At 45.2% G+C, this 19,243-nt stretch overlaps 1 protein-coding gene across 3 annotated transcripts in view; it reads right to left on the bottom strand.

Annotated features, from left to right (window-relative positions):
- Positions 1–19,243, bottom strand: part of LOC138676909 (oxaloacetate tautomerase fahd2, mitochondrial-like) — a 47,256-nt gene that overhangs the window by 19,867 nt on the left and 8,146 nt on the right. The window contains exons 1-4 of one of the 3 annotated variants that reach the window (XM_069766606.1): positions 16,766–16,884; positions 13,518–13,781; positions 10,227–10,443; positions 199–258 (exon numbers count right to left, since the gene is read on the bottom strand). In XM_069766606.1, the coding sequence (XP_069622707.1) occupies positions 199–258; positions 10,227–10,443; positions 13,518–13,777 (537 nt within the window). In that variant the 5' untranslated portion in view covers positions 13,778–13,781; positions 16,766–16,884. Of the gene's footprint in view, positions 1–198; positions 259–10,226; positions 10,444–13,517; positions 13,782–16,765; positions 16,885–19,243 lie in introns of those variants that run through there. The other 2 variants (XM_069766605.1, XM_069766607.1) reach the window with 2 other exon arrangements.

Below are 19,243 nucleotides of genomic sequence, written 5' to 3'. Positions count from 1 at the left end.
TGGTTTTCCATACTGACATCACTGAGAAGCTGCAGCCGCACCTCCCTCCTCCTTTCCTTCTAGTCAGTGTTTTATACTGGTGACTGAAGGCATCCTGTTTCAAAACTCTGAACAGACTTCATTTTGAGCATTATTTTATATAACTCTGCTTGAAGTTCAAAGCTGAAAAAAGAATTGTGCCTTTCTTTTCAGTTTTACCTTGATATTTTTCCCCTTTTTTCCTATGACAAAAGCAAGTTCAGCTTCCCAGTCCACTTCCTGCAAACACAAGATTGAGAACATTACTGCTAGATAACACACAAAATTGCTAAGCAATGTAATGGTGCCATCTAGTGGAGAAAATAGGGACAACTTGTACATGTGATGGCCCCTATTAACCCCTTAGTGACCGAGCCAAATTTTTGAAATCTGACCAGTGTCACTTTATGTGGTAATAACTCTGCAACGCTTCAACAAATCCCAGTGATTTTGAGAATGTTTTTTCGTGACACATTATACTTTATGATAATGGTAAATTTAGTTCAACATTTTTTGTGTTTATTTATAAAAAATATAAAAAATTTGAGAAAAATGTTAAAAAATTAGCAATTTTCTAAATTTGAATGATTATCCCTTTAACCCCTTCCCGACCCATGACGCCACGTAGGCGTCATGAAAGTCGGTGCCATTCCGACCCATGACGCCTATGCGGCGTCATGGAAAGATCGCGTCCCTGCAGATCGGGTGAAAGGGTTAACTCCCATTTCACCCGATCTGCAGGGACAGGGGGAGTGGTAGTTTAGCCCAGGGGGGGTGGCTTCACCCCCTCGTGGCTACGATCGCTCTGATTGGCTGTTGAAAGTGAAACTGCCAATCAGAGCGATTTGTAATATTTCACCCATTATAACGGGTGAAATATTACAATCCAGCCATGGCCGATGCTGCAATATCATCGGCCATGGCTGGAAATACTAGTGTGCCCCCACCCCACCCCACCGATCGCCCCCCCAGCCCTCCGATCTGGCCGGTACACTGCTCCGGCTCCCCTCCGTCCAGTGCTCCGCTCCCCCCCCGTGCTCTTGTCCGCTCCCCCCGTGCTCCAATCACCCCCCCTGCACTCCGATCCACTCCCCCCCGGTGCTCCGTTCCACCCCCCCCGTGCTCCATTCCAGCCCCCCCGTGCTCCGTTCCACGCCCCCCGTGCTCCGTTCCACCCCTCCCGCACTCCGATTCCCCCCTCCGTGCTCCGATCCCCCCCCCCCCCCCGTGGTCCCCCACCACCCCATCATACTTACCGATCCAGCCGGGGTCCCGTCCGTCTTCTCCCTGGGCGCCGCCATCTTCCAAAATGGCGGGCGCATGCGCAGTGCGCCCGCCGAATCTGCCGACCGGCAGATTCGTTCCAAAGTGCATTTTGATCACTGAGATATAATCTATCTCAGTGATCAAAATAAAAAAAATAATAAATGACCCCCCCCCCCCCCCCTTTGTCACCCCCATAGGTAGGGACAATAAAAAAATAAAGACATTTTTTTTTTTCCACTAATGTTAGAATAAGGTTAGGGTTAGGGGTAGGGGTAGGGTTAGGGCTAGGGTTAGGGCTAGGGGTAGGGGTAGGGTTAGGGCTAGGGGTAGGGTTAGGGGTAGGGTTAGGGCTAGGGTTAGGGCTAGGGTTAGGGTTTCGGTATGTGCACACGTATTCTGGTCCTCTGCGGATTTTTCCGCTGCGGATTTGATAAATCCGCAGTGCTAAACCGCTGCGGATTTATGGCGGATTTACCGCGGTTTTTCTGCACATTTCACTGCGGTTTTACAATTGCGATTTTCTATTGGAGCAGTTGTAAAACCGCTGCGGAATCCGCACAAAGAAGTGACATGCTGCGAAATGTAAACCGCTGCGTTTCCGTGCAGTTTTTCCGCAGCATGGGCACAGCGATTTTTGTTTCCCGTAGGTTTACATTGAACTGTAAACTCATGGGAAACTGCTGCGGATCCGCAGCGTTTTCCGCAGCGTGTGCACATACCTTTAGAATTAGGCTATGTGCACACGGTGCGGATTTGGCTGCGGATTCGCAGCAGTGTTCCATCAGGTTTACAGTACCATGTAAACATATGGAAACCAAATCCGCTGTGCCCATGGTACAGAAAATACCACGCGGAAACGCTGCGTTGTATTTTCCGCAGCATGTCAATTCTTTGTGCGGATTCCGCAGCGTTTTACACCTGTTCCTCAATAGGAATCCGCAGGTGAAATCCGCACAAAAAACACTGGAAATCCGCGGAAAATCCGCAGGTAAAACGCAGTGCCTTTTACCCGCGGATTTTTCAAAAATGGTGCGAAAATATCTCACACGAATCCGCAACGTGGGCACATAGCCTTACGGTTAGGGTTGGAATTAGGGTTGTGGTTATGGTTAGGGGTGTGTTGGGGTTAGGGTTGTGGTTAGGGGTGTGTTGCGGTTAGGGTTGTGTTTAGGGTTATGGCTACAGTTGGGATTAGGGTTAGGGGTGTGTTGGGGTTAGTGTTGGAGGTAGAATTGAGGGGTTACCACTGTTTAGGCACATCAGGGGTCTCCAAACGCAACATGGCGCCACCATTGATTCCAGCCAATCTCGTATTCAAAAAGTCAAATGGTGCTCCCTCACTTCCGAGCCCCGACGTGCGCCCAAACAGTGGTTTACCCCCACATATGGGGTACCAGCATACTCAGGACAAACTGCGCAACAATTACTGGGGTCCAATTTCTCCTGTTACCCTTGTGAATCAAAAAAAATGCTTGCTAAAACATAATTTTTGAGGAAAGAAAAATGATTTTTTATTTTCACGGCTCTGCATTGTAAACGTCTGTGAAGCACTTGGGGGTTCAAAGTGCTCACCACATATCTAGATAAGTTCCTTGGGGGGTCTAATTTCTAAAATGGGGTCACTTGTGGGGGTTTCTACTGTTTAGGCACACCAGGGGCTCTGCAAACGCAACGTGACACCCGCAGACCATTCCATCAAAGTCTGCATTTCAAAAGTCACTACTTCCCTTCTGAGCCCCGACGTGTGCCCAAACAGTGGTTTACCCCCACTCATGGGGTATCAGCGTACTCAGGAGAAACTGGACAACAACTTTTGGGGTCCAATTTCTCCTGTAACCCTTGGGAAAATAAAAAATTCTGGGCTAAATAATTATTTTTGAGGAAAGAAAACGTATTTATTATTTTCACGGCTCTGCATTATAAACTTCTATGAAGCACTTGGGGGTTCAAAGTGCTCACCACACATCTAGATAAGTTCCTTTCGGGGTCTAGTTTCCAAAATGGGGTCACTTGTGGGGGGTTTCTACTGTTAAGCCACATCAGGGGCTCTGCAAACGCAACGTGACGCCCGCAGAGCATTCCATCAAAGTCTGCATTTCAAAACGTCACTACTTCAATTCCAAGCCCCGGCATGTGCCCAAACAGTAGTTTACCCCCACATATGGGGTATCACCGTACTCAGGAGAAACTGGACAACAACTTTTGGGGTCAAATTTCTCCTGTTACCCTTGGGAAAATAAAAAATTGCAGGCTAAAAGATCATTTTTGAGAAAATAATTTTTTTTTTTTTTTTCATGGCTCTGCGTTATAAACTTCTGTGAAGCACTTGGGGGTCCAAAGTCCTCACCACACATCTAGATTAGTTCCTTTGGGGGTCTAGTTTCCAAAATGGTGTCATTTCTGGGGGATCTCCAATGTTTAGGCACACAGGGGCTCTCCAAACGTGACATGGTGTCCGCTAATGATTGGAGCTAATTTTCCATTTAAAAAGCCAAATGGCGTGCCATCCCTTCCGAGCCCTGCCGTGCGCCCAAACAGTGGTTTACCCCCACATATTGGGTATCTGCGTACTCAGGACAAACAGGACAACAATATTTGGGGTCCAATTTCTCCTATTATCCTTGGCAAAATAGGAAATTCCAGGCTAAAAAATCATTTTTGAGGAAAGAAAAATTATTTTTTATTTTCATGGCTCTGCGTTATAAACTTCTGTGAAGCACCTGGGGGTTTAAAATGCTCAATATGCATCTAGATAAGTTCCTTGGGGGGTCTAGTTTCCAAAATGGGGTCACTTGTGGGGGAGCTCCAATGTTTAGGCACACAGGGGCTCTCCAAACGCGACATGGTGTCCGCTAACAATTGGAGCTAATTTTCCATTCAAAAAGTCAAATGGCGCGCCTTCCCTTCCGAGCCCTGCCGAGTGCCCAAACAGTGGTTTACCCCCACATATGAGGTATCGACGTACTCGGGAGAAATTGCCCAACAAATTTTATGATCCATTTTACCCTACTGCCCATGTGAAAATGAAAAAATTGAGGCGAAAAGAATTTTTTTGTGAAAAAAAAGTACTTTTTCATTTTTACAGATCAATTTGTGAAGCACCTGAGGGTTTAAAGTGCTCACTAGGCATCTAAATAAGTTCCTTGGGGGGTCTAGTTTCCAAAATGGGGTCACTTGTGGGGGAGCGCCAATGTTTAGGCACACAGGAGCTCTCCAAACGCGACATGGTGTCCGCTAACGATGGAAATAATTTTTCATTCAAAAAGTCAAATGGCGCTCCTTCCCTTCCGAGCCTTACCATGTGCCCAAACAGTGGTTTACCCCCACATGTGAGGTATTGGTGTACTCAGGAGAAATTGCCCAACACATTTTAGGATCCATTTTATCCTGTTGCCCATGTGAAAATGAAAAAATTGAGGCTAAAAGAATTTTTTTGTGAAAAAAAAGTACTTTTTCATTTTTACGGATTAATTTGTGAAGCACCTGGGGGTTCAAAGTGCTCACTATGCATCTAGATAAGTTCCTTGGGGCGTCTAGTTTCCAAAATGGGGTCACTTGTGGGGGAGCTCCAATTTTTAGGCACACGGGGGCTCTCCAAACGTGACATGGTGTCCGCTAAAGAGTGGAGCCAATTTTTGATTCAAAAAGTCAAATGGCGCTCCTTCCCTTCCAAGCCCTGCCGTGCGCCCAAACAGTGGTTTACCCCCACATATGAGGTATCAGCGTACTCAGGACAAATTGGACAACAACTTTCGTGGTTCAGTTTCTCCTTTTACCATTGGGAAAATAAAAAAATTGTTGCTAAAAGATAATTTTTGTGACTAAAAAGTTAAATGTTCATTTTTTCCTTCCATGTTGCTTCTGCTGCTGTGAAGCACCTGAAGGGTTAATAAACTTCTTGAATGTGGTTTTGAGTACCTTGAGGGGTGCAGTTTTTAGAATGGTGTCACTTTTGGGTATTTTCAGCCATATAGACCCCTCAAACTGACTTCAAATGTGAGGTGGTCCCTAAAAAAAATGGTTTTGTAAATTTCGTTGTAAAAATGACAAATCGCTGGTCAAATTTTAACCCTTATAACTTCCTAACAAAAAAAAATTTTGTTTCCAAAATTGTGCTGATGTAAAGTAAACATGTGGGAAATGTTATTTATTAACTATTTTGTGTCACATATCTCTCTGGTTTAACAGAATAAAAATTCAAAATGTGAAAATTGCGAAATTTTCAAAATTTTCGCCAAATTTCCGTTTTTATCACAAATAAACGCAGAATTTATTGACCTAAATTTACCACTAACATGAAGCCCAATATGTCACGAAAAAACAATCTCAGAACCGCTAGGATCCGTTGAAGCGTTCCTGAGTTATTACCTCATAAAGGGACACTGGTCAGAATTGCAAAAAACGGCAAGGTCTTTAAGGTCAAAATAGGCTGGGTCATGAAGGGGTTAATCCAGATAGTCATACAACAGCAAACCATTAATAAATAACATTTCCCACATGTCTGCTTTACATCAGCACCATTTGTAAAATGTTTTTTTATTTTGTTAGCATTTTAGGAGGTTTAAAAATGTAGCAGCATTTTTTAATTTTTTCAAAGAAATTTACCACATTTATTTTTTTAGGGACTTATCCATGTTTGAAGTGACTTTAGGGGTCCCATATATTGGGAAACCCCCAAACGTGATACCATTTTAAAAACAGCACCCCTAAACATATTGAAAACTGCTGTCAGGTAGTTTATTAACCCTTCAGGTGCTTTACAGGAATTGATGCAAAGTGGCATGACAGAAATGAAAATGTGTATTTTTACCACCTAAATGTTGCTAACTTCTAAACAGATTACTACAGCCGTCAGACTCTAAGGCCGCTATTTGGTCATGAATTGCCATCGCAAACATCAGGACAACAAAATCATGAACTGAGGGCACTAATTGGGATAAAGAAGAAGCCCCCACACTCTGTTAACCATTTATAAGGATGTAGTCACTATTGACAGCAGCATCTAAGGGGTTAAACAGATTTAGAAGGTGCAAATACTGATCGTGGCTGATACAGCAAGTTGTCAGCTATAGTGTACAACCGACAGATGCTGGATTGTCATCTGTATGGGGAGGATATTCTCTTATATCTCAGGTCAGTTAAAAGACGTATTGGCGGTCATTAAGGGGTTAAACTATTTTATGTTATCACTATACTGTATGGAACAAATAACTATGTATGTTCCAGCCGGTGATGTTGCCACTAAACTCTCGGCCATACTCACAGGTAGCAAACATTTCTACAACAATTCTGCCGCATGTGAATACCCTATTTTTCATGTTCAACTGGACCCACAATGCAATATTGTCTGCAAAGTGGAATATAATTTCTTTTATCTTTTAATTTTGCCTGTGTTGCGGAGATATCAGAAAAGTATTTGACACATAATGCAGTAACACCCACTTGGACTTAACTTTTTTTTTTCAGGCAGACTTCACTGGGGGTGTATACTTCTTCTCCCTGTATGATGTGGACCAATCATGAGCAGCAATATACTTGGAAAAAACCGCACCCATCACAGCTTGGAGCGGATTTCTCACCGTGTGAATGGACTGCTACAGCTCTGAGCTGTGCATGAGTCGGTGTGGAGGAGGAGCAGTGCTGCTGAGTTTAGTGGAGTCATATTACAAACCCTTCTAGCAGTTTCAGGAATCACACTTATGTCCGTGGTGCTCAAGCTACGTGTGATCAGGGCTTTTGCTACATCCCCCAGAGGAGTAACCTGCCTGTTCTGGACTAGTCCTGTATGAGATGTAATGAGATCCTGCTCCGATCTCACTGCTGAGTGACTATAAGTTGAGCAACAAAGCGAAGTCAGGCGGCCGTATAACATGGACGACAATCGCATCGCAATGATTGGACCGAGCTCTGCTGACTCGAGCGTGACAGCTGCAAAGAAATAAATGCTCAAGTCAGGAGAGCCACAGGCCAGTCCATGCGAGTAATATGGCCGTCTGACTGCGCCCTAGGTGTGATAATGACATCTCTAAACAGGCAGTATGGGGAGAAGTGCAGTACAGCGGAGGCGATAGTTCTAGGAGAGCTGATAGAAGCGCTTGTAATGTGACACATGGGGGACATATATACCAGGATCGGGGATATACAGTGGGGAAAATAAGTATCTGATACACTGCCGATTTTGCAAGTTTTCCCACTTACAAAGAATGTAGAGGTCTGTAATTCTATAGGTACACTTCAACTGTGAGGGACAGAATCTAAAAATAAAAAACAGAAACTCACATTGTATGATTTTTACATACTTTTTTCATGCAAAAAATGCAAATTATCTACCATAGAAAAACCTAACTTGATATTTGGTACAGAAACCTTTGTTTGCAGTTACAAAGGTCAGACGTTTCCTGTAGTTCTTGACCAAATTTGCACACACTGCAGAAGGGATTTTGGCCCGCTCCTCCATACAGATTTTCTCCACATCTTTCAGGTTTTGGGACTCTGGCTGGGCAACATTGAGTTTCAGCTCCCTCCAAAGATTTTCTACAGGGTTCAGGTCTAGAGACTGGTTAGGCCACTCCAATACCTTGAAATGCTTCTTACAGAGCCACTCCTTAGTTGCCCTGGCTGTGTGTTTCGGGTCATTATCATGCTGGAAGACCCAGCCACGACCCATCTTTAATGCTCTTACTGAGGGAAGGACGTTGTTAGCCAAAATCTCATGACTCCAGACATCCTCTCTTCAACATGCTGCAGTTGTCCTGTCCCCGTTTGCAGAAAATCAACCTCACAGTATGAAGATTCCCCCACCATGCTTCACGGGTGGGACAGTGTTCGTGGGTTTGCACTCATCCTTTTTCTTCCTACAAATACGGCGAGTGGAGTTGATACCAAAGAATTCTATTCTGGTCTCATCTGACCTTCTCCCATTTCTCCTCTGGATCATGCAGATGGTGGTTGGCGAACTTCAAACGGGGTTGGACATGTGCTAGCATGAGCATGGGGACCTTGCATGTCCTGCAGGATTTTACCGTAATTCATGACAGCGTAGTGTGTTACTAATGGTAATGTTTGAGACTGTGGTACTAGCTCTCTTCAGGTCATTGACCAGGTCCTCATATGAAATTCTGGGTTGATTCCTGACCTTTCTCAGAATCATCCTTACACCATGAGTCGAGATCTTGCATGGAGCCCCAGACCAAGGAATATTGACAGTCATCTTCTGTTTCTTTGATTTTCTAATAACTGTACCAACAGTTGTTCCCGTCTGAGCAAGCTGCTTGCCTATTGTCCCAGCATTGTGCGGGTCTACAATTGTGTCTCTGGTGTCCTTAGACAGCTCTTTAGTCTCGGCCATGGTGGAGAGGTTGGAGTGTGATGGTGTTGACAGGTGTCATTTCTACAGGTAATGAGGACAGAGTAGGAGGGCGTCTTAAAGAAAAACTTACAGGCCTGTGAGAGCCAGAATTCTTGCTGGTTGGTAGGTGATCAAATACTTATTTCATGTCATAAAATGCAATTTAATCATTTAAAAATCATACAATGTGATTTTCTGGTTTTTATTTTTAGAGTCTGTCTCTCACAGTTGAAGTGTACCTACGGTACAAATTACAGATCTCTCCATTCTTTCTATGTAGGAAAAGTTGCAAAATCGGAAGTGTTTCAAATACTTATTTTCCCCAATTTATATACCAGGATGGGGAACATATACACCAGGATAAGGGACATATATACCAGGATGGAGGTTATATATACTAGGATGTGCACTGGATGGGGAACATGATTACCAGGAAGGAGCCCAAAATATGGGGCATTACTACATAATGGGGGAGGGGGTGCAAATCTTATGTCCTTATGATTTAGAATGCTACAAGATCCCTTACATCTGACTAGCATACAGGAAATGGAAATAAGCTTATCCAACTTCATAAATCTGCCACTGACACCTAAAAAATGTATACCACACGCATTTGACATACTGTTATGTTAGGCTACGTTCACATTAGCGTTTTGCGTCAGGCGACGCAGCGGCGACGCATACGTCATGCGCCCCTATATTTAACATGGGGGACGCATGGACATGCGTTGTGCTGCGTTGTGTGACGCATGCGGGTTTTTTTTCCGCAAGCGTCGGGCGCAGAAAACGCAACAAGTTGCATTTTTCTTGTGTCCAAATTTCGGCAAAAAAGGACGCATGCGTCGCAAAACGCAGCGTTTTTGCGTGCGTTTTTATTTGCGTTGTGCGTTGCGTCGCCGACGCAGCGGCGCACAATGCAAATGTGAACGTAGCCTTAGAAAGCGTGCTGTGCAGTGCACTCTAATACCTGAAGCACAATATGCCATGAGAGTGCCCTCCCATTACACCGACTGTTTGCCAAAAGCACGCTGTGAGCCTTGTATGAGAGTTTTTACATGGAATACAATTTGCCTCCTAGAAATGTATTAAAAGTGGAAAAAGACAGCTCCAAAGTTTTCAGGTTTGCAGTCAGCAAAATGTTACTTTAAGACTCTGTTCATATTGCATCATGAACCTGCAGCAGATAGGAATCTGTGACCCAAGTGAACACAGCCTACAATGTATTACCTGATGTGTGATCTGATGTACAGGAGAAGCAGAGCAGCACATTCCTTGAATCTGTTGGTACAGAAGGACTGTTCAAACCAAGCACAGATGCTTATTACGCCCTTGGCGATTACTAACATTTCAGTGCACCTTCCCACCTCATCTGGATTCTGTAAAGCTAGAGCTGTCCAACAAGTAGGTGGGAAGGTGCACTGGACTGTTTGGCAGAGCCATGGGTGCAGCAGGCATCTGTGCTTGGGATCAGCAGTGATTTTGTACTGACAGACTCCCTTTAAGGCTCTGTACGCACTAGATGTAAATCATCTTTAGTAAACTCTGATGGTGACATGTGTATTACTGCTCCCCCTCTAAAAATCACCACAAGCACCTGACTTTCAGCAGGAAGGACAATGGAGTCATATGGACCAACGATGGAGCTGGGGAACTTGTTGAAGATGATGGGTTCTTTTGGAACAGGGACATTTTGCTCCAGGCAGTGGTCAACATAGTTCATCCCAATACAAATAACCTTCTCAGGGTTGGTGATGGGAGCCAAGATTGAGAGCTGAGAGCGACTCAGGATGTTCTGATGAGAAGCCAGGGCCCTAAAAAGGAAGACATGTCACCAAAATGAGCGACCTGAGGAAAAAAGCTGGTGTCTGATGCCCTCTATTAAAGGCAGCTACCTTATAATTATCCTATTAACAGTTAAAAGCTTATTAAATGGTCAGACATTGACCTACAGGGGCAGGAACTACCCATCCTGCTTTCTCCTGGACATCTCATTTGCATATAATTTTCCCAGGGCACATTGCCTGGCATGTAAATTTCCCTACTACAGGTCTCTATATGACGACAGTCTTCCCAGACTAGTAAGAAATTAAGTAATTGCCTACAAAACAGACTATGTAATGTCTAATATACACTGATCATGGTTGGGGCAGATGTCTTAAAAAAAGGGACTGGAGTAAATATTTTTTTTTTATATATAGAATAGTTATATTTTTCCTTTATTTGACCATTACTCACCACCGTGCTATTGCTATGGGAGGAGACAGGAGTCCTCAAAGGGTCTGCATTGTACGGTTACAGGGCTATGATTGTAAGGGGACTGTCACTGTGTCCATATGATCTGCAGCGGGACCCTGGCTCTAATGCACAGTGGGCTTCTGTGATAACTGTTAGGATCCGAAGCAACAGAAGACTGAAGGAGCACCAAGATTACAAGAGACGACTGAAAGAGCACTGAACTAACAGAAGAGAAGACAGAAGCACCGGAGGTAACAGAAAAGAAGACAGAAGGAGCACCGAGGTAACAAAAGAAGACAGAAGGAGCACCGGAGGTAACAGAGAAGAAGACAGAAGGAGCACCGAGGTAACAGAAAAGAAGACAGAAGGAGCACCGGAGGTAACAGAGAAGGAGCACCGGAGGTAACAGAAAAGAAGACAGAAGGAGCACCAGATGTAACAGAGAAGAAGACAGAAGGAGCACCGAGGTAACAGAAAAGAAGACCGAAGGAGCACCGGAGATAACAGAAAAGAAGACATAAGGAGCAGCGGAGGTAACAGAGAAGAAGACAGAAGGAGCACCGAGGTAACAAAAAGAAGACAGAAGGAGCACCGGAGGTAACAGAAAAGAAGACAGAAGGAGCACCGGAGGTAACAGAAAAGAAGACAGAAGGAGCACCGAGGTAACAGAAAAGAAGACAGAAGGAGCACCGAGGTAACAGAAAAGAAGACAGAAGGAGCACCGGAGGTAACAGAAAAGAAGACAGAAGGAGCACCGGAGGTAACAGAAAAGAAGACAGAAGGAGCACCGAGGTAACAGAAAAGAAGACAGAAGGAGCACCGGAGGTAACAGAAAAGAAGACAGAAGGAGCACCGAGGTAACAGAAAAGAAGACGGAAGGAGCACCGAGGTAACAAAAAGAAGACAGAAGGAGCACCGGAGGTAACAGAAAAGAAGACAGAAGGAGCACCGGAGGTAACAGAAAAGAAGACAGAAGGAGCACCGAGGTAACAGAAAAGAAGACAGAAGGAGCACCGAGGTAACAGAAAAGAAGACAGAAGGAGCACCGAGGTAACAGAAAAGAAGACAGAAGGAGCACCGAGGTAACAGAAAAGAAGACAGAAGGAGCACCGAGGTAACAGAAAAGAAGACAGAAGGAGCACCGGAGGTAACAGAAAAGAAGACAGAAGGAGCACCGGAGGTAACAGAAAAGAAGACAGAAGGAGCACCGAGTTAACAGAAAAGAAGACAGAAGGAGCACCGGAGGTAACAGAAAAGAAGACAGAAGGAGCACCGAGGTAACAGAAAAGAAGACAGAAGGAGCACCGGAGGTAACAGAGAAGGAGCACCGGAGGTAACAGAAAAGAAGACAGAAGGAGCACCGGAGGTAACAGAGAAGAAGACAGAAGGAGCACCGAAGTAACAGAGAAGAAGACAGAAGGAGCACCGGAGGTAACAGAATAAAAGACAGAAGGCGCACCGGAGGTAACAGAAAAGACAGAAGGAGCACCGGAGGTAACAGAAAAGAAGACAGAAGGAGCACCGGAGGTAACAGAAAAGAAGACAGAAGGAGCACCGGAGGTAACAGAAAAGAAGACAGAAGGAGCACCGAAGTAACAGAAAAGAAGACAGAAGGAGCACCGGAGGTAACAGAAAAGAAGACAGAAGGAGCACTGAGGTAACAGAAAAGAAGACAGAAGGAGCACCAAGGTAATAAGAGACGACCAAGAGAGCACTGAACTAGTTGCCTGGTTGCTAGGCAACCCCCACATGTAATCAAGCTGCTTAGTAGCTGTAAATCATTCAGCTGAGGCGATGAAAACAAAATCTCCGAGCACTAAAAAATACTCGGAGATCACCCGAGCGTGCTCGGGAAAACCCGAGTAACGAATACACTCGCTCGTCACTAGTAGTGACTTCTCATCCATGGAGGGGGTTCAGTCACAATTTTGACTAAGAACTGGCATGAATAAACAATCGGATGTAAACATCTGAAGAAACTTCCCCCAACCATCCAGGAGAAATTTGGGGATAATCAATGTTTTCACCAACATGATGGAGGCCATATCACAGAGTAAAAGTGACACTACATGGCCCAGTAGAGAAAACATTGACATTTTGGTTCATGGCCAATCCCATTGAGAACCTATGGTCAATCCTCAAAAAGAGGGTGGATAAACAAAAACATAAGAAATTGTGATAAATTCCAAGCACTGATTAGACAAGAATGGGGATCACCAGTCAGGATTTGGCCCAGAGACTGAAATCCAGCTGTCAGGGCAAAGGACGGAAGTCTTGAAAAATGAGTCAACGCTATAAATATTAAGTCTTTGTATAAACTTAATGTAAGTGTCAATAAAAGTGTAAAAACTTATGAAATGCTGATAATTGTACTTCAGTAATTATAGAAACATCCAACTAAGATCAAAAACGCTGAAGTAGGAAACATTTTAAAAGCCAAAATAGGAGTCTCTAAACCTTTGGCCACGACGGTTTACTGTATAGTGCCGCCCGACACCCCACCCTACGTACATGCCCACTGACCGAGAGAATGGCATTTCTTTTCATTTTTGCAGAGAACTTGGCTACAATTTTAAAGTAAAACTCATACACAACTACTTTGTGTATGAAGACTCAGTGAGGGAGTGCCCAGTAGAGATTTGGTGTGTACCTCTTAGCTATCTCCAATGTTACATCTCCGCCTTCCAGAAATTCTCTCATCCCACATGGAAGTGATGAATCAAAGGCATTTAGGTCAATGACTCTGTCTCCATCCAGTTCTAATCCGATCCTCCGGCCGGTAGAAGTTGGGCTCTGAAACTGTATAAGCCTCATCCTTAGTGGAGAGAAGTAGGAGATGCCTCTCCAGGGCAAGCCGTGGACAGAGTTACGCTGGACTGCTCGCAGGAGACCGTGGACAGACGCCAACATCAACCTATCAAAAGAGAGAAGGTTGGTAACATTAGCATATGACAGTAAAAACATTGGTTTATATAAGGATAAGGGGGTCTGTCAGCTGTCCATTGTCAGAAAAACATTCACTTTTGTATTTTTGAGGACTCGTACGCTTTGGGGACATTTTTTTCAATTTTTAGACAAAATGAATGTACCATATTTTAGGCTGAAAATATTTTTTGCACTTGAGTTTCAGTAAAAAAAAAAAAAAAAGTGTTCCATTTGCATTTTACAAGCTTCGTTACCCTGCACACAGTTGGCTGTAGAATGAGTTAAGTGACAATCCGTCAGTCAGCTGGCTCACGCGGAGAGTTTGTAAGTCTTTTCCTGAAATCTCAACTATTTTATGATCGCTGAGCACATCAAAGTTGAGATGAACTTTGACATGGTAAAAATAAGTCCAGATTAAAGAGCTACAAACTCCCAGTCAGCAATGTACGTGGAAAAACAAGAACCTATAAAAGCCAAAACGTATGATTTTCAATGGAAACATATTGCAAAAATTGCTTTTAAACCAGAAAAGGAGTCCAAAACTCTATTAAAGTGACTGTCCAGTACTAGGACAACCCCTTCTCGATCTGAAGGTTTGCCTCTGTGAAAATAAAAACACTTAGGCTGCCGTCACACTAGCAGTATTTGTTCAGTATTTTACATCAGTATTTGTAAGTCAAAACCAGGAGTGGAACAAATAGAGGAAAAGTATAATAGAAACAAAGGCACCAATTCTGTATTTATCACCCACTCCTGGTTTTGGCTTACAAATACTGATGTAAAATACTGACCAAATACTGATAGTGTGACGGCAGCCTTATACTCACCTCCCATACTGGCGCCTGGCGTAATCAACAAAGAGTGGGAGCTACGGCTGACCGCTCACTTCCTTGTGATTACTACTACGTCCGAAGGAGCGGACAGTGACACCAGCACTGATGGGTGCAGGGCTCGAGTAATATAACAACCTCACGTGAGCCCCGGGAACACCGCTGAAACGGCGCCAGTAAGGGAGGTGAGTATAGTATTTTTATTTTCACAGGGGCAAACATTCAGATAGAGAAGGGGTTGTACTAGTAGTGGACAAACCCTTTAAAACCTGGTTTCATTAGCCACTCTTCCAAATGTAAATGAACCATATACGGTACTTGTTGCTAAAACAAGTAAGCTACGGGAGGTGCGCCGATTAGCCGGTACAGGAGGTGCGCAGACAAGCCGATACGGGAGGTGCGCCGACTGGCCGGTACGGGAGGTGCGCCGACTGGCCGGTGCAATGAGGTGCGCAGACTAGCCGGTACGGGAGGTGCGCCGACTGGCCGGTACGATGAGGTGCGCCGACTAGCCGGTACGGGGGGTGCACCGACTGGCCGGTACGGGAGGTGCGCCGACTGGCCGGTACGGGAGGTGCGCCGACTGGCCGGTACGGGAGGTGCGCCGACTGGCCGGTACGATGAGGTGCGCCGACTAGCCGGTACGGGGGGTGCACCGACTGGCCGGTACGGGAGGTTCGCCGACTGGCCGGTACGGGAGGTGCGCCGACTGGCCGGTACGGGAGGTGCGCCGACTGGCCAGTACGGGAGGTGCGCCGACTGGCCGGTACGATGAGGTGCGCTGACTGGCACTTTGACAATGTAAACTAGAAGATTTAATAAAGGGACAAGTGTTTTACTACATGTGGCTAGTTATATGGCTGTAAGGAAACCCCCAGCTGGTGACTGACATTGTTCTGTGATGCTCTGCTGGGAGGGATGGTGAGAGCTGTCCTATTCATAGTATAGACGCAACTTTCTCATTGCATCACATACAATCCTGAGGTTTTTTTTTTGTGTGTTTTTTTTTTTTTTAATCCACCATGGTGTTCCAGATCTACGGGCCTTTTTATTTATTACTTATGTCTATGGTCTTTACTAAGGGGGTGTGACTCACAGGATTCCTTGGGGGAGTATCTTTAGATACATCTGCAATACAATCCAGTGTCAACCCCCTTTTGAAAAAACCCACAAAATAAAAAGGCCCGTATTCATGGATCCGTACGTCAGATTAAAAAAATAACAAGTGAAATACTCCGGGGCGCAGCAGCAATAAAATAAGAGCAAATACTGGTCACTTCTGATCTAATGACAGGTCCTATTTAAGTCTTATTCACATGCCATTAGTTTGTGTGCTGTAGTTCCTACTGTATCTGTTCCACGTGTCGGAGAGTTCATTCATTGTGTTGCAGCCAGTGTAAGGGTAGGTGCCCACGATCAGTAAACGCTGCGTGTTGGACGCTGCGTACTTGGGCAGGGTCCAGATGTTACAGCATAGGGGATGGGATTTCAAGAAATCCCATGTCCACTATGCGTCCAGAGACACTAGCAAATCACTCGAGGAGACTGACATGCGGCGCGTCTCTTCAGACAGCAGCATGTCAATTTCTATTGCAGAGACGTGAGTCTCCGCAGCAGAATTCACCCATAGAATGTATTGAATCCGCATGGTTCAGTGATCACATACGGATTCACCTGCGTTCAATAGACGGCAGTGCTTTGGACGCAGCGAACATGTGCTGCGTTCAAAGTGCTGTTAGTTCTGGATCGTGGGCACATACAAGTCATAAATAACAGTCACACACGTCTATAATGTGCCACGTTATTAATGTTACTATAGATGTATGAAGCTGGATTTATTCGCGACAGCCGTACATGTAGAATAATTCAGGAGATTTAATAGCTAAAAACATGCTGAAGGTAATGGTGAGAAAAGGAAAATTCGGTCCCTTGCGGCTTTTAAAGTAGGTTTTTCTCTAAAATACTGCAGCATTTCATAGTCAAACGTACCTGGGGGAGATCATACATGCTGCCCATGGACTATCTGCCAGATTCACTTTGAGCCCAAACACGCACTGGCAGGAAGCCGATCGGACTATTGTTTCCTTCTCCAATATTAGGTGCAGCACGTAGGAGAAGTGAAGGGTTTCTATCCTCCTCTTACCTAATCCAATCTGAATATTGAGCCCCACCAGCTCCTGCACCAGCTGTGTGAATGTGGCCCTATGTACAGTCCCCGCTGGCTCCTAGCTTGGCTACGGTCCGTCCAGGTCTGCAGTGAGGTGCATTATTCCCAACGTTCTTGCTGACACATTACACATCAGCAAATTCTTGTACAAACCTTGTAGTAACTTATTAACGTTGAGAAGCCACTTTTCTACTCATAACTAGGGTTGAGCGACTTTTCCTTTTTTTGGGACGAGTCGGTTTCGCAAAACCCGACTATCTCAAAAGTCGAGCCGAGTGAAGTCGGACGATTATCGCGAAAAGTCGGGGAACGACCGAAACACGAAACCCAATGCAAGACATTGGGGAAGCATAGTCGGCAGTGAGTGGGGGCCAGGAAAACACCTACAGTGCCCATTTTAATGGCAAAAACATCCATTCTTGTTACTGAAGCTTGTCAATCTTAATTTACCTTCTAATAATAGTTAGCCATTGGAAATTGGGGGTCATTTGGCTAAAGTTGTGGGGGGTAGGGCTGGTTCAAGTATTTAGTGGGCCCAGGAAATGTGGACCACGTCACGGCAGTGTAGCAGGGAAATGTAAGTATTTCAACTTTGCAAGTGCTGTGATCCAGAGCAAGCGGGGGGGCCCCACTCATTGGCATTGGCACTGGCACAGGACCCCTCAAAGTACGGCGGTGTGTTTTCACGGCGGGGCGCCTCCCACCGGCAGCGACACTTATGCGTACTATGAGGGGCCCTGTGTCAGTGACGTTGCCAACGAGTATTCCCCCCCCCCACCTGATGAAGGAACCTGCACTTTCATCTGCACCTTCCTCTTTGTCCCCGTGTAAGGTGGTATGGTATGCGGGAAGGGTAATCTGACTTTCAGCAGGGTCACATTCTGGCTGTGTAGCGTGCACGGGGAATGTAGCTTTCTGGGTCAATGTACCAGCAGACTCATCTATCACTGGCTGGGCAATGGGCAGGATGAGGAGGAAACACAGATATAGGCCCAAATAATAAAGTGGGCTAAATGCAGTTCAAAGTTGGTAACAGAACTAACCAGGCGGCATTGCTTTGTTCAGTGGAGGACAACTGTAATGAGAGGCTGACACAGTGAGTAGGCCCAAATCACTAAGTAGGCTAAATGCAGTTCAAAATTGGTAACAGAAGTAAACAGGCGGCACTGGTTTGTTCAGTGGAGGAGAACAGCAAGGAGCGGCAGACACCGTTAGTAGGGCCAACAAAACAAGTAGGCCAAATGCAGTGTTATATTAAAAACAATTTAACAAGAGCCTGAAGATTGAAGCTCAGGAAATGCAACCAGGAGAACACCTTGGAGCGGCAGACACCGTTTCTAGAACCCAACCCAACCTGTAGGCCTAATGCAGTGTTATATTAACAACTACTTAACGAGAGCCTGAAGATTGAAGCTAAGGAAAGGCAACATGGAGAACACCTTGGAGCTGCAGACACAGTTTGTAGACCCCAACCAAACTTGTGGCCCCAATGCAGTTTGACAATTCTGCCAGGCTGAAAACCTGACACTTGCAGTTCAGTTTTTTTAAGAGGACAGCTGTATTGCGTGGCGCAGACACACTGCTAGTAGGCCTTACACCACAAAGTTAGCTCGCTGCAGGTTTAAAAAAGGTTACATGGGTACACGGGCAGCATTGGTGTGGTCAGCGGAGGACAATTGGAAGGAGGGACCGCAGACAGACTTAGTAGGCCTAAAATAACAAAATAGGCTCAATGCAGTTTCAATTATCTTGCAGGGATACACAGGCAGCATTGGTGTGGTCAGCGGAGGACAATTTGAAGGAGGGACCGCAGACAGACTTAGTAGGCCTAAAATAACAAAATAGGCTCTATGCAGCTTCGATTATGTGGCGGGGTACACAGGCAGCATTGGTGTGGTCAGTGGAGGACAATTGGAAGGATGGACCGCAGACATACTTAGTATGCCTAAAATAAAAAAATAGGCTCAATGCAGTTTCAATTATCTTGCAGGGGTACACAGGCAGCATTGGTGTGGTCAGCAGAGGACAATTGGAAGGATGGACCGCAGACATACTTAGTAGGCCTAAAATAACAAAATAGGCTCAATGCAGCTTCGATTATGTGGTAGGGGTACACAGGCAGCATTGGTGTGGTCAGCGGAGGACAATTTGAAGGAGGGACCGCAGACAGACTTAGTAGGCCTAAAATAACAAAATAGGCTCTGCAGCTTCGATTATGTGGCAGTGGTACACAGGCAGCATTGGTGTGGTCAGCGGAAGACAATTGGAAGGATGGACCGCAGACATACTTAGTAGGCCTAAAATAAAAAAAATAGGCTCAATGCAGTTTCAATTATCTTGCAGGGGTACACAAGCAGCATTGGTGTGGTCAGCGGAGGACAATTGGAAGGATGGACCGCAGACAGACTTAGTAGGCCTAAAATAACAAAATAGGCTCAATGCAGCTAAGATTAT

The sequence above is a fragment of the Ranitomeya imitator genome, chromosome 4 (assembly GCF_032444005.1).
Source record: "Ranitomeya imitator isolate aRanImi1 chromosome 4, aRanImi1.pri, whole genome shotgun sequence".
In the NCBI taxonomy this organism is placed as follows: Eukaryota; Metazoa; Chordata; class Amphibia; order Anura; family Dendrobatidae; genus Ranitomeya; species Ranitomeya imitator.
The sequence above is the reverse complement of the archived record's forward strand: the minus strand, read 5'-3'. Positions and strand labels throughout refer to the sequence as shown.